The sequence below is a fragment of the Nerophis ophidion genome, linkage group LG24, assembly GCF_033978795.1.
Source record: "Nerophis ophidion isolate RoL-2023_Sa linkage group LG24, RoL_Noph_v1.0, whole genome shotgun sequence".
Classification (NCBI taxonomy): Eukaryota; Metazoa; Chordata; class Actinopteri; order Syngnathiformes; family Syngnathidae; genus Nerophis; species Nerophis ophidion.
The window spans coordinates 24883479-24897936 of record NC_084634.1 but is presented as its reverse complement, the minus strand read 5'-3'; the positions used below and the strand labels follow the sequence as shown (position 1 = coordinate 24897936).

Genomic DNA, 14458 nt, shown 5'->3' with positions numbered 1-14458 from the left:
ACGTGGGCTTTCGCCTTGGAGGGTATTTTTGTTGTATTTTTGTTTTTTCTCGGGGGAGTCTTTAAGCGACAACTGTGTGATACTACTTTTTTTTCGGTGTTTGCTTTTCATCCATCTTCCGCTTGTATTCCTCGTGTATCTCTTTATGATTCTTGAAGCAGTGGTAGATCAAATTACTCGTATTGGTTCCTCCTCGCATAACCAACTTTTTGCAGTCATTGCAAATTGCCAGTTTTTTATCCGTCAGAGACACTTTAAAATAATCCCAAACCATAGACATGGTGTCATTAGTCACCGAGCGAGCTCTCTTGTTAGCCACGGCTGCAGCACCGGCAACAACACATTCTTGTTGTTGTTATGCTGCGCTCGCGGCGGTTTGATGAGGTCATCAAGCGTCGCCAGTAAACTTCTCATGCTGCAGTCGTGCTGAAACTCTTAGGTTGTGTGTGGGAGAGGGGAGGAGCGGCTGACTGAGAGACGCAACTGCTCTTTACTTCTCCCTACGTCCGTGTACCACTCCGTACAGCTGTGTTTTAAAAAGTCAACAGTTTTACTTTTTGAAACTGATACCGATAATTTCCGATTTTACATTTTAAAGCTTTTATTTTAATATTGTTCTTAGGGTGCAGTAAGAAATATTAGATTAGAGATTAGATTAGATAGTACTTTATTCATTCCGTCAGGAGAGTTCCTTCAGGAAAATTACAATTTTCAGCACAATCCCATTCAAGATCAGACAAACATTACAGGGAGACAGAACAGGATCGCTGACGGGTCTGCCGGCTTCCAGCGCCCCTTACAAAAAAAGATGAAATACAGGTAAACAAGGGGGGGGGGGATAGAAGATTAAAATGAAATAAAAAAATCGGTTTTAGCCTGGGCCTTGGAGGGGGGGGGGGGGGGGGGGGGGTGGTGCAGACTGAGGCCAAGGGGAAAAAAAACAAAAAAAAAAAACAACAACAACTCATAGCCATAGTACACATCCCTCTTCCATGTGTGTAAGAGGGAAACATCAAACATCAAAGAACACAGAGGACATTAAAGACATTAAAGCAGCAGATACAAGCAGACACTTCTACATACAGCTATGAATAAAAAGTAAAAGAAACATATCCACTGTGTTGGCCTCTGCGGTGTTCCACGCCATCGTCCGCTGGGGAGTAAATATGTTAAATATGTTTAATCATAAGTTTTGTCATTAATGTTCTGTTAAAATTAAGCCAATAATGAAATGTTTGGTTTTCTTCTTAATGTCAAAAAGTATGAGAAAGTATTGAAATACATAACAATATACATTTTGGTACCAAAATATTGGTGTCGGTATAACTCTAGGTGGGACGTATGTGCAAATCTAACTTTGTAGTCGCTTACGTGCTGTCAAAGTTTGTTGTCCACGAACCCCAAGATGCAGAGACGGAGGCAGGCATTGAACAGGAAAACATGATTTAATTTAAAACACTAAGACAAAAAACAAACAAAGGGTACAAACAAAAAGCGTGCATGTGGGCGGATAACAAAGAAAAATACCTTATTGTGGAAGCTAGTAGGTATCTAGCTAGAAAACAGAAGTCATACTTGTAATAAAAAAAACAAACTGGAAGCAGGGAACAAAAGACAGTAAGCTAAAAACCACTTTCAAACATAGCTTACCGCAACGCTGCATTGACACGACAAGATACGACACGACAGGTAGCAACGACAAGAGCGACATGCAATACAATAATCCCGCACTGACTGAAGGAACAAAGCAGGTACAAATAGGAGCGGGCTGATTGACACCAGGTGTGGCCAGGTGCCAATCAGCCGCAGCTGAGATGAAACAGCGCTCAGAGAGAAAGACGGGAAACTAACAAAATAAGAGCGCTGACAGGAACTACAAAACAGGAAATACTAAACACACACAGAGGAAAAACTAAATCACAGTCAGTAGCAAGCCTGACAGCGTGCCTAATAGTAAACTATGCAGTGACGTAGCGAGCGGTGTCCTAATTCTTAGGGAAAATTACACAGCTCTACCGCTTTTTACTTAGTTTGGAGTGTGTAGTGGTAGTGGGCGAGGGCTAGTGGTAGTGAGTGAGGGCTTGTTTTGGCATTGGGCCTTAAAACACCCTCTAAAATGCCCTGTTCAGCACTGCTGGTCCATCTCATGCAAATAGACCACTGCAGCCAAACCCTCTATTGCGGCCATGCGTGATAAGTCGTGCATTTTTTAGGTTTTTTGGATCTTTTAATCATGCTGTCGTCAATGCATCGTAACAAAGAGGTCGTCTTCACACCAACACAGACATCCTCGGCCAACTACACCTTCATCCCGTACATGGTGACGCCACACAACAAGGTGTACTGCTGCGAAGGAAGCCTGATGAAGGGCCTGACGGAGCTGATGCAGCCCAGCTTTGAGATGCTGCTGGGGCCCATCTGCATGCCGCTCTTGGACCGCTTCGCCCAGCTCCTCAAGGTGTCGCAGGCCAGCTCCCAGTAAGTGTATTTTTTTTTGTTTCGTTTTGCATGTTTGTGGATAGTGGTGACGGTGCTGAGTCACTGTGATGAAAGCTGTGCAGTGAAGCACACACACATCCTGTTTAGGTGCTTAGTCGCCATGAGAGACGGCTACCAAAGCATATCACCCTTGCAGTTTCAGGTGAGATGCAGAGAACCAGGAAGCAAAAACTGGAGGGAAAACATTCAACAATTTTCTTGAACTAAAAGTTCCTACTTTATGGTATAGTCGGTAACAAGTTCCGCCTCCTGCCAGTTTCCTTGAATACAAACCCCATTTCCAAATGAGTTGGGAAATTGTGTTAGATGTAAATATAAACAGAATACAATGATTTGCAAATCCTTTTCAACCCATATTCAGTTGAATGCACTACAAAGACAATATATTTGATGTTCAAACTCATGAACTTTTTTTTTTTTGCAAATAATAATTAACTTAGAATTTCATGGCTGCAACACGAGCCAAAGTAGTTGGGAAAGGACATGTTCACCACTGTGTTACATCACCTTTTCTTTTAACAACACTCAATAAACGTTTGGGAACAGAGGAAACTAATTGTTGAAGCTTTGAAAGTGGAATTCTTTCCGATTTTTGTTTTATGTAGAGCTTCAGTCGTTCAACAGTCCGGGGTCTCCGCTGTCGTATTTTACGCTTCATAATGCGCCACACATTTTCGATGGGAGACATGTCTGGACTGCAGACGGGCCAGGAAAGTACCCGCACTCTTTTACTATGAAGCCACACTGTTGTAACACGTGACTTTACATTGTTTTACTGAAATAAGCAGGGGTGTCCATGATAACGTTGCTTGGATGACAACATATGTTGCTTCAAAACCTGTATGAACCATTCAGAATTAATGGTGCCTTCACAAATATGTAGGTTACCCATGCCTTGGGCGCTAAAACACCCCCATACCATCACAGATGCTGGCTTTTGAACTTTGCGCCTAGAACAATCCGAAAGGTAATTTTCCTCTTTGTTTCAGAGTACTCCACGTCCACAGTTTCCAAATATATTTTGAAATGTGGACTTGTCAGACCACAGAACACTTTTCCACTTGGCATCAGTCCATCTTAGATGAGCTCGGGCCCAGCGAAGCCGGCGCCGTTCCTGTGTGTGTTTGCATAATGGAGTTTTAACTTGCACTCACAGATGTAGCGACAAACTGTAGTTACTGACAGTGGTTTTCTGAAGTGTTCCTGAGCCTGTGTGGTGATATCCTTTACACACTGATGTCACTTTTCGATGCAGTACCGCCTGAGGGATCAAAGGTCTGTAATATAATCGCTTATGTGCAGTGATTTCTCCAGATTCTCTGAACCTTTTGATGATTTTACGGACCGTAAATGGTAAAATCTCTAAATTCCTTGCAATAGCTCGTTGAGAAATGTTGTTCTAAAACTGTTCGACAATTTGCTTACACGTTGGTGACCTTCGCTAAATCCTTGTTTCTGAATTACTTTGCATTTCATGGAAGCTGGCTTTAAACCCAATCATGGCACCCACCTGTTCCCAATTAGCCTGCACACCTGTGGGATGTTCCAAATAAGTGTTTGATGAGCATTCCTCAACTTTATCAGTATTTATTGCCACCTTTTCCAACTTCTTTGTCACGTGTTGCTGGCATCAAATTCTAAAGTTAATGATTATTTGCAAAAAAAAAAAGTTTATCAGTTTGAACATCAAATATGTTGTCTTTGTAGCATATTCAACTGAATATGGGTTGAGCATGATTTGCAAATTATTGTATTCCTTTGATATTTACATCTAACACAATTTCCCAACTCATATGGAAACTGGGTTTGTACAACAAATACATCTAAGAAGGGGAGAAAATGTATAAATATTATGCATTATACTGTGTATCCACGCACTATACCAGGGCTTTTTAACTAGCAGCCCAGGAATAGGTCCATACCGGCCCCCAGGTTCACTTCAAATCATGTGAGACAAATATTTTATCAGCGAATTCCTAAAAACAGGAGAGTGCTCCTGTTGCATAGAGGAACTTGGATTACTGTAAACACTTCAGCAGATCCTTGTGTTGACATTTTCATGTTTTATGCTTGCAAACTTTGCAGTCCAAACTTTTGATGTACAAAACTTTTTCAAAGTCCTCTCCTTTTTGGCTGTGACAATTTTGTTTTGTAATGCAACTAAGGTGTTGCTGTAGCTCAGGGGTGTCAAAGTCATTTTAGCTCAGGGGCCGAATGGAGGATCTATTTCCACGTGGACCGTACTGAAACTTAAACACTAAGACAACTTCAGATTGTTTCTTTGTTTTACTTTGGCCAAAAATATAACAAGCACATTCAGAAAAGGTACCATATTTTCCGGACCATAGGGCGCACCGGATTATTAGGCGCACTGCCGATGAGTGGGTTCAGTCATGCCTATTTTCATATATAAGGCGCACCAGATTATAGGGTGCATTAAAGGTGTCGAATTTATTTTTATTTTTTTCTAAATGTAAAACACTTCCTTGTGGTCTACATAACATGAAATGGTGGTTCTTTGGTCAAAATGTTGCATAGATGATGTTTTACAGACCATCTTCAAGTCGCTTTCTGACAGTCGCTTCAGGATGCACTGTTTTGTAGGCGGTCTTATTTACGTGGCTCACCTTCGACCGCGTATTCTCCCCGTCATCTTGTTGAAGCGGTGTAGCGTGCAAGGACGGGAGTGGAAGAAGTGTCAAAAGATGGAGCTAACTGTTTTAAGGACATTCAGACTTTAATTAAATCAACAACAGAGCAGCATCTCCTCATCCGTGGCTCACTAGTGCAACAATGCCGGAAATGTGTCCTGTGAAAAACCGTCTGACCGGAACTCACTAATAGCGCTTTTTCTAGCGCTTCCATAGCGATATATAAGTTAGAACTATACACTACTTTTTAGTAAAAATGGCAACAGCAGAGGGTGAATACCCCATAACAAGAGGATAGTAAAAAAGAAGAAGCTTATCGACTACGGCATCGCACGGACTACAGTGGCGGATGTATGCAAATTTTCAGGACTTATGCAAATCTCAAATACACATCAGCAGATACCAGAGGGTAAGAAAAGTTTGTTTCTCCTGATATTGTGAAAAAAACCGCAGGTAATATGTCAGCTAATGGGTGCCATTTTGCGGTCCTCATACACACACCATAATAATACTTGTATCTCTGACTACAGTAGCGGTAACTGGTCGACAATCCATCAAGCAGTGCGGCTTCAAAGTCATACTAACATTTTGACTGATTTTTAAGAGCTGTTTGTAATGTAATTTATTTTTAATGGAACATTTAAATTTTTGGTGTTGTTTACTGGTGTCATATTGCAGTCTACACCTATCTCTTCCATTTGACTACCAATTACTGGTCACACTTATCATTACACCTTGCACCAAATGAAATTGCTTCGAGGTCGGTAAGCACGACCAGAATTATTCCGTACATTAGGCGCACCGGGTTATAAGGCGCACTGTCGATTTTTGAGAAAATGAAAGGATTTTAAGTGCGCTTCATAGTCCGAAAAATACGGTAACTTAAAAATAAAGAGAACTTCAGATGTCGACCATTTTGGCCAATAAAAAAACAAGTCCATTCTGAAAATGTACACATTATAAATAACCCTCTTGGAAAACACTTCAAGTTAGTTAAAATTATGAGAAAAAAAATGGTGCAGTTTCTTCTGTGTATTTACATAGACATTAAATTTAAGCACTTCCTGTGTAGCATTAGGTATGCAACTAACGATTGTTTTGATAATTGATTAGTCAATTATTCTTAATTTCCCCTCGGGGACTATTAAAGTATTTCTGATTCTGATTAATGATTAGTCAACTAATAAAGCGGACACATATTTAATGGTTCTTATTTTTCAATCGACTTCTAAATGCAGCTTACGTTATTTTAGGTATGTACTTACTAACACCCAAAATGAGTCATTCATTTATAAATATTCATTCGTACTTTAACTGTGCGGCTCATTCAGCTGTCACAAATATTCCAATAACTATCAAAATGTTTTCCATTTAAAAGAAATGAAAGGCAAAGTGCTAAAAAACAATTAACATTGTGTATGTATTTAAAGCAGTTAAAATAGCAGCAATTAAAACACAAAACACAAAATTTTACTTTACTTAAAAAAAAACACATTTTGTGATATTTAAAAAGCTGCACATTGGTATATTAACTATTGATGAACTATTGGTAGTTTTAGCACTCTAATAGACTCGATACGTAGATTTCGGTCTTTGATTAATTCTTAAAATGTTGGCTATTTAATAGATTGTATGTTTATTCTTATGATACATACGTTTGCGTTTGTTTAAGTGCCTTTTTTTACGGCATTGCAAATTGTCGCTGCTTTAAAACGTACTTGAATTGATGTAGACAAAGTCTAGCTGACTGACTTTGGCCTAAAATGATAGTTAAAGTTATTTTTCACACAACTTCGTCTCACTCTTGTTAGCTACACTTTAAATGCTGACGTATCACCGATGTACTGCCATAAAAACAAGGTCCGCTTTTCAAAATGAGCAAGGTATTCATGTTTTTAACAAATATAACAGGAAATATCCTCACACTTTACATGTTATCACTGACATTGTTTTTGCGAGTGAACCACTTCCGGCCGGAAAAACACGAGTGATGACGTCTCGACTATTGTCCACAAATATAATTGTGGACAATGTTGACTAATCGTTGCAGCCCTATTTAGCGTTTTCATGTTGGACATTTTTGGAAAAGCAACCGAGTGTTTCCTCAAACTACCGCATTGGTGGCATCCGCAACTGCCAGAACACACTCATTTATCATCATTCAAATATTAAACTTATAATATAAACAAAACAACTATCAAAATGACACCATAGCCAAAATCAAGGTAACATGACTACAAACTTAACCAATGTAAACACAGTAGTTTTAAGCATTAAAAAAAAACAAAAAACAAAAACAATTGTAGAAACATACATTTTTACAATAGAGTTTAGGGTGCGTATCGTGCCATCAACCAATTGTGAGCGCTGCACAGAACTCTAACTACGAAAATAATGGTCATGTTGACTTAAGTCTTTTCATCTTACCGTTTTGTTATTTTATCTGTTGAGTGACTCATTTACAATGAAAGAAGGTATTGTGCGTCTATACAGCTTTAGTTTGCCGCCATCTGCTGCCAGCCAGAGCTGGAGCAGTTAATTGCTTGCACCTGCATTGAAGCAGGTAACCCAGAGGGCACTTATTTCAGCTGAGACGTCATCTTCAATCAGTGTCATGTGTGACGTGGATTACACTTGAATTGCTGTTCCGACATCCAGTGGACACATTTAGAACAGCAGTTTCTTACTTAAAAAAATTGCAGGTCATTTTTATACTTAACAAACTCATCTAGCGGGCCATAATAAACCTGTTCGCTGGCCAAACACGGCACCTGGGCCGTACGTTTGACGCCCCAGCCGTAGCTTGTTTACTTCAGAAGCAGTCCGTAGTCATTTGTTCAACTTCTGTAGTTATACAAGTGGTGTTCCTCAAGGTTCCATTTTGGGTCCTTGTTTTAATCATTTGGTCTATTTGACTGGTTCAGTTCAGTTCTAAAAAATTGTGAGAGACACATATTTTTTCAGCGGGTACCTTACAAACAATGGTGCGCTCCTGTAGCTCTGACAAAATAAATGGACCGAAATCAAATGTCTACTGTAGAGGACGCTGGTTCTCTGTGGTATACAAACAAGACTAATAGTGAAGGGAGAAGTCTATCCCCCTGGTTCTTAGCTTTCTGGAAATGTGGCCCTGAAAACTATTTATCTTTTATCCCTTAATTCAGGAATGGGCATTACGTCGATCGCGAGCTACCGGTCGATCGCGTAGGGTGTGTCAGTCGATCGCAAGCCAAGTGTTAAAAAAATAGACATAAAAATGAGCAATCATCAATCTTCACCAAGACTTCACTTTCGTCAGTTGTTTGACATTCTCGGCACCCGAGGATCTTGTGAGATGACGCTAGCTGCTGCGAGCTCATTATTAAGAAAAAAATCACTGACAGGACGAGAAAAACACTTTTTATTTCAACAGACTCTTGGGCCGTACCTGCTGTCAAAACTCAAAAGGCCGACTGCACAGTTCCTGTCTTCACCATAAAAGACCTGCTTCATCCTGCCCGTGCTAACAAAATAAGAGTCTCAGAAAGCTAGCGTGCATAAGCAGTAGGCTACGGAGTTTGATGCCAATGTATTTCTCCCTCTCCTCGCTCGCCCAAACACTCACTGACGTCACTCACCTGCCGCCACACATTAAAGGGCCACACACACATATGCTACTCTCATAACAAAGTGTTTAAAAAAGGAGTATGCAAATTGGACAAATGAGATGCCAAATCCAACCACTTTCATGTGGTATTGGACAGAAAGGAGGATTTTTTTTTTCTCCTCCACCACTGTCTGATTCCAATCAATGCAAGTCATCAGAATCAGGTAATACAACAACTTATATTCTTGTTTTCATGATACAGGGATGGGAATTTTCCGTGTATCCGAGGAATTCCGCCGATTTTGGCCCCGCCAGGATCATTTCTGTAAATCGTTTAAATCCGGGGAGATTATTACAGGGGGTGTTAGGTACTCGTGGTTTTTGTCTCTGCCAGGCATGTGATTTTCCCGTCTGAAGTCGGAAGTGTCGACCAATCAACTACGGCTTAATATAATATTATGCCGTAGTTGATTGGTCGATATGTTCCTTGTGACCAATCAGGGCATCTGTTATGAATGATGACGTCATTACCGCCATTTTCCAAATGTAAATGATGTCGGTTCTCGAGAGAAAGGACTCTTCACAAGAAAAAAAAAGATTGATAAAAATGTCAAAAATAAGTTTCAATGGGACTGGATGGAAAGGGAAATCACTGATACTGTTGGAAAGAAGGAAGTTACGACTTTGTTCTGCAATTTTATTCGGAAAATCGATCGTCCCGGAAAAGTTTTGTGCATTGTGTCATGATAATATTGACTACGGATCACGAGGTTTCAAGGCTTTGGAAGTACATGCGAAACGCCAAAACATACGAAACAACTTGAAGCAAGGAACAGAAACTTTTCACTAGCTGGCACTTTTGGATGTCAACCGAAAGTGAGCAAACCTTACGGACTTCATCCTTTGTTTACATCGACAACTGCCATAGACATCGAGAGGAAAGATCCACCCAAACAACCCACTTCAGTTGCAGACAGGGTAGTTAATAATGAGGTAAGCTAAAAAATATTTGCTTGCAAAATACGCATGTTTGTTTTAAATATTAACCAATCATTGCTTTGCGAAATATAAATGGGGTTTTCTAAAAATAAAAAGCCACGTAAAAATATATTATGAAGTTACAGAAATCCAGTCGCATTATTGATTCCAGTTAACATTTTATTTGAAATAAATTTGCATACAATACTAGAGGCTGAAGTTGGCAGTGAAATCCAAAAAAGAAGCTACAAAAGCAGAGACCAAAGGGAAAATGCAGGCTGCTCAGAAATTTGCAAGGAAAGCTCATGTTAGGGCTCTCCGAGCAAGTAAATGTGTGAAGTGAACTGAAGTAATGTGGTAATACTGTAAATAAACTGTAGATAATAACACTGATCAATGTGACACCTGTGGATGTGAAATGAACACAAGATGTAAATATTAGTGACTAAATACTGTTGGGACTGGACCATATACAGTGATTCATTAGAATAATTGGGGTATGTATGTTCTATTAATGATGTTTTCATATCTTAAACACTAAAATATTTTTTTCAAATGGTGCTGTCATTGTTGATTTTAGCATGTTAAATTGGTGAAAAACCAGGAGCTACGGCGGCATTGCCCCCCTTATCCCCCCCACCAGGGCTCCCCCAGACCCCAATATTGTCGAAGTAGACAAACTGATCAGCGATTTCATTGCAAAGTGCAATGAACCGGGACGTGCTTAGTGCTTATATTGCAAAGACATTGTGAACTATGGATCTCGGGGAAAGGTGGCACTCTTTGACCACGCGAAATCGGCAAGGCATCTAAATAAAGTGAGTTTACGGAGAAGAATTCTGGTTAATCCATTTGTAGGCCTATTTTTGTCTATAATCCAAAAGTGTGCAATAATTTGATATATGTGTAAACTTGTATACATAAATTTCATCAAATAATACAGTTTTATGAAAATATTTGCTAATAAATGCGACCCCAAAGGGAATAAGCAGCAGAAAATGGATGGATGGATGTGAAATTTTGGTCAGGAGAAAGAATATTGTTAGATTTTGTCTCAAAATAGCAGGAAATGCATCCTAAACTAACATAGATTTCAAAATTTTTAGCAGGCGAGTGCAATTAGTGCTCTCGGGTGCGGCCGCTGTGCAGCCTTCTGCAAAGCGGTGTTTTAGGATTAAAAAAATGTCAGCTGATTTTGTAAATCTTCATTACCATCCATGCATTAAAGAAAGGCATCTCCATCCATCCATTTTCTACCCTTATTCCCTTTTGGGGTCGCGGGGGGCGCTAGCCCCTATCTCAGCTACAATCGGGCGGAAGGCGGGGTACACCCTGGACAAGTCGCTACTTCAAAGAAAGGCATCTATACATGTTAAACATGCTTGTATTATCACTAAACACCATTAACTTGTTAACAAAAATGTCTCTTTCATAAATAAATAAATATAAATTATAAATATGAATGACTTGGTCCAATGAAAAGTAGCTCGCCTGCAGAAAAAGTGTGAGCACCCCCACCTTAATTCATTGGTTCTCAAACTTTTTCACCAAGTACCACCTCAGAAAACGTTTGGCTCTCTAAGCACCAACATAATAACCAACATTAAAGTACAGTAGCATAGTAGGCCTAAGTATTAATTAAATACAACCGTATATTTAATATTTTTGGCCACTGTGACATTACACAGTTTGAACAGTAACACTGTGTTTGAATGTAATAATGAATCAAATCGAAAACTTGAAACACTGTACTAAAATGTATATCAAAATACAGTTTTACAGAGTGAGACGGTTCTGTTTGTGTCTTGTTTATTTTGGCGTGGACTACGACCTACAGTAGTCGGATCATAAACGACCTCCATTGAAGGCTGTTGAACCTTTAATAACAGCTCGAGGTACGCCATTACAATATTTAATCAAGTGATTCTTTGGCGTACCACTAGATGGAGCCTGGGTACCAAAGCTTGAGAATCACTGGCCTAATTCAAAAAGCACAAGCAAGCATTATAAATAAATAGCCTCATCAATACGATGTATTTTTCACACATCGTTGTCCTCCTTCCACAGCCAGTATTTCCGTGAAACCATCCTGAGTGAAATCCGTAAAGCTCGGGAGCTTTATACCGGAGCGGAGCTGTCCGCCGAGCTCGGCCGAATCCAACAGCGACTCGACAACGTGGAGTGCCTCTCAGTCGACATCGTCATCAACCTGCTGCTGACCTATAGAGATATCCAGGTGAGGCTACTTGTAACGCGTACTGCAGTAATTGCTGCATGGGTATCTAATGGTTTATTCTGGTGCTCGAGTTGAGCGTAGTGTGTATGCAAATCAACAGTTGCTTACTCTTATGTCATTTTTACCTGAGAGCCATGCAAGAAAGTAGTTTTTTTGTACAGTAGTACCTCAACTTAAGAGTGTTTTGAGATAAGAACAGTCTGTCGACTAGTGTTGTCCTGATACCAATATTTTGGTGGCGGTACCAAAATGTATTTCGATACTTTTCTGTACTTTTTGATACTTTTTTATAAATAAAGGGGACCACAAAAAGTTGCATTATTGGCTTTATTTTAAGAGAAAATCTTACGGTACATTAAACATATATTTCTTATTGCAAGTTTGTCCCTAAATAAAATAGTGAACATTAGCGGTGTAACAGTACACAAAAATACCTCGGTTTAGAGGTCACGGTTCGGTTCATTTTCGGTACAGTAAGAAAACAACAAAATATTAATTTTGGGGTTATTTATTTACCAAATTTGTAAACAATGGCTTTATCCTTCGTGGTGGAAGAGGGGTTAGTGCATCTGCCTCACAATACGAAGGTCCTGAGTAGTCAGGGTTCAATCCCGGGCTCGGGATCTTTCTGTGTGGAGTTTGCATGTCCTCCATTCAAGGGAATGCGTGGGTTCCCTCCGGGTACTCCGGCTTCCTCCCACCTCCAAAGACATGCACCTGGGGATAGGTTGATTGGCAACACTAAATTGGCCCTGGTGTGTGAATGTGAGTGTGAATGTTGTCTATCTGTGTTGGCTCTGCGATGAGGTGGCGACTTGTCCAGGGTGTACCCCGCCTTCCGCCCGATTGTAGCTGAGATAGGCACCAGCGCCCCCCACGACACCAAAGGGAATAAGCGGTAAAAATGGATGGATGGATGGATGGGCTTTTAACATTGGGAACACTATAATAATTCTGCCCACGTTAATCAACATTAAACTGCCTCAAATTGTTGCTCAGATTAAATAAAATGACAAAACTTTTCTTGTACATATAAAAAGTGCAACATTAAACAGTTTCAAGTCAACTCATCATGCTTAATTTATTACAGCATTTGGGAAGCCTGTAGTTGATTTTTATTATGTAAATGTTATGTTTTTATCAACGTGTGATAGCAGGGACCCTGCCATTCAAACCTTTTCTGTCCATAAGACACACACACTCACATACGCACACACACACACACACACACACACACACCGCAAAATGAGCTAACGTTACGCTAAAAGCTAATTACCTTCACCTCAAGCCAGAACTGCGGGTGAGCTTAGCTGCAATTTAAGTTTCCAGAAGGTCAACGGGCTCATACTGATGTTAGTAGCAGTTGACTGGGAGGTGTCAACTACTACTAGTTGACACCTACCCTGGGTGGGGGGTCGCAGCTTACTGCGAGGTTTGTTTCCCCGGGATGCAAACGGACTACTCTGGACCAGGCGTGCAGGTAAAAAATTCCAACTAACACTCAACGAGGTACAAAATGGAAAACAACCCGAAGGCAAGCGTGCCTATCGCACGCGGAAGCTAAGGCAAAAAGCTTAGGACATGAGACTATAGACCTGAACCTCATGAAACTGTGGCATGAAATAACTAAGACTTACTTGGCACGGCATGAAGTAAACACACAGCATGAACTATGGTATTGCATGAAACTGTGGCATGAAACAACTAATGACGCCAGGACGACTGACTGGCAAAGACAGGCTTAAATAATGTCTCTAGATTGGAAACAGGTGCGCGGTCTTAACACAAGAGGCAGGTGAAAATCATACGTCGCCATGGTGACTAAAACAAACAAGGTTGCACAAAAACAGGAACTGATGGAGTCTAAAACTAACAGAACAAAACGAAAACATGATCCGTACCATGAATCATATTGTGCCATTTTCCATTTTATTATTTTGTCAAAATTATTAAGGACAAGTGGTAGAAAATTAATTATTAATCTACTTGTTAATTTACTGTTAATATCAGCTCATTTTCTGTTTCAACATGTTCTATATACACTTCTGTTAAAATGTAATAATCACTTATTTTTCTGTTCTTTGGATGCTTTACATTGTTTTTGGATGATATCACGAATTTGGGTATCAATCCGATACCAAGTTGTTTAAGGATCCTACATAGTCAAAGTCCTCAAATTTCCTGAGTTTAAAAGCATATAAATAAATAAAAAAACGAAAGAAGATTTTTATTTACGCTCCTGTAGCTGGTATCATTACAGTGGATGTTAGGTGTAGATCCACCATTGGCATTTGTTTACATTCAGGAACGGCGTCATTAGTCGTGACGCCGGTGAGCTACGGTGTGTAGTGAAGCATATTTAGCTATTCCTCGTCCTGCAGGGATGATACTTGTAAGAAACGTACTTTATTTGTCGCCATGGAGGGGAGGATTAATGATTTAGAAGTAGCTACAACACTGCAGAATACGGATGGACTTTAACCGTTAGCTAGCTCGCCATGTCTTAAA

General features: G+C 40.0%; 1 protein-coding gene across 2 annotated transcripts in view; it reads left to right on the top strand.

Annotated features, from left to right (window-relative positions):
* map3k5 (mitogen-activated protein kinase kinase kinase 5) overlaps positions 1 to 14458 on the top strand; it is a 203104-nt gene that overhangs the window by 72931 nt on the left and 115715 nt on the right. For both annotated transcript variants that reach the window (XR_009804115.1, XM_061886260.1), the window contains exons 4-5: positions 2285 to 2478; positions 11782 to 11950. Coding sequence is in view for 1 of the 2 variants with exons in the window: in XM_061886260.1 (XP_061742244.1) it covers positions 2285 to 2478; positions 11782 to 11950 (363 nt within the window). In the remaining variant the exon portion in view is untranslated. The remainder of the gene's footprint in view (positions 1 to 2284; positions 2479 to 11781; positions 11951 to 14458) is intronic.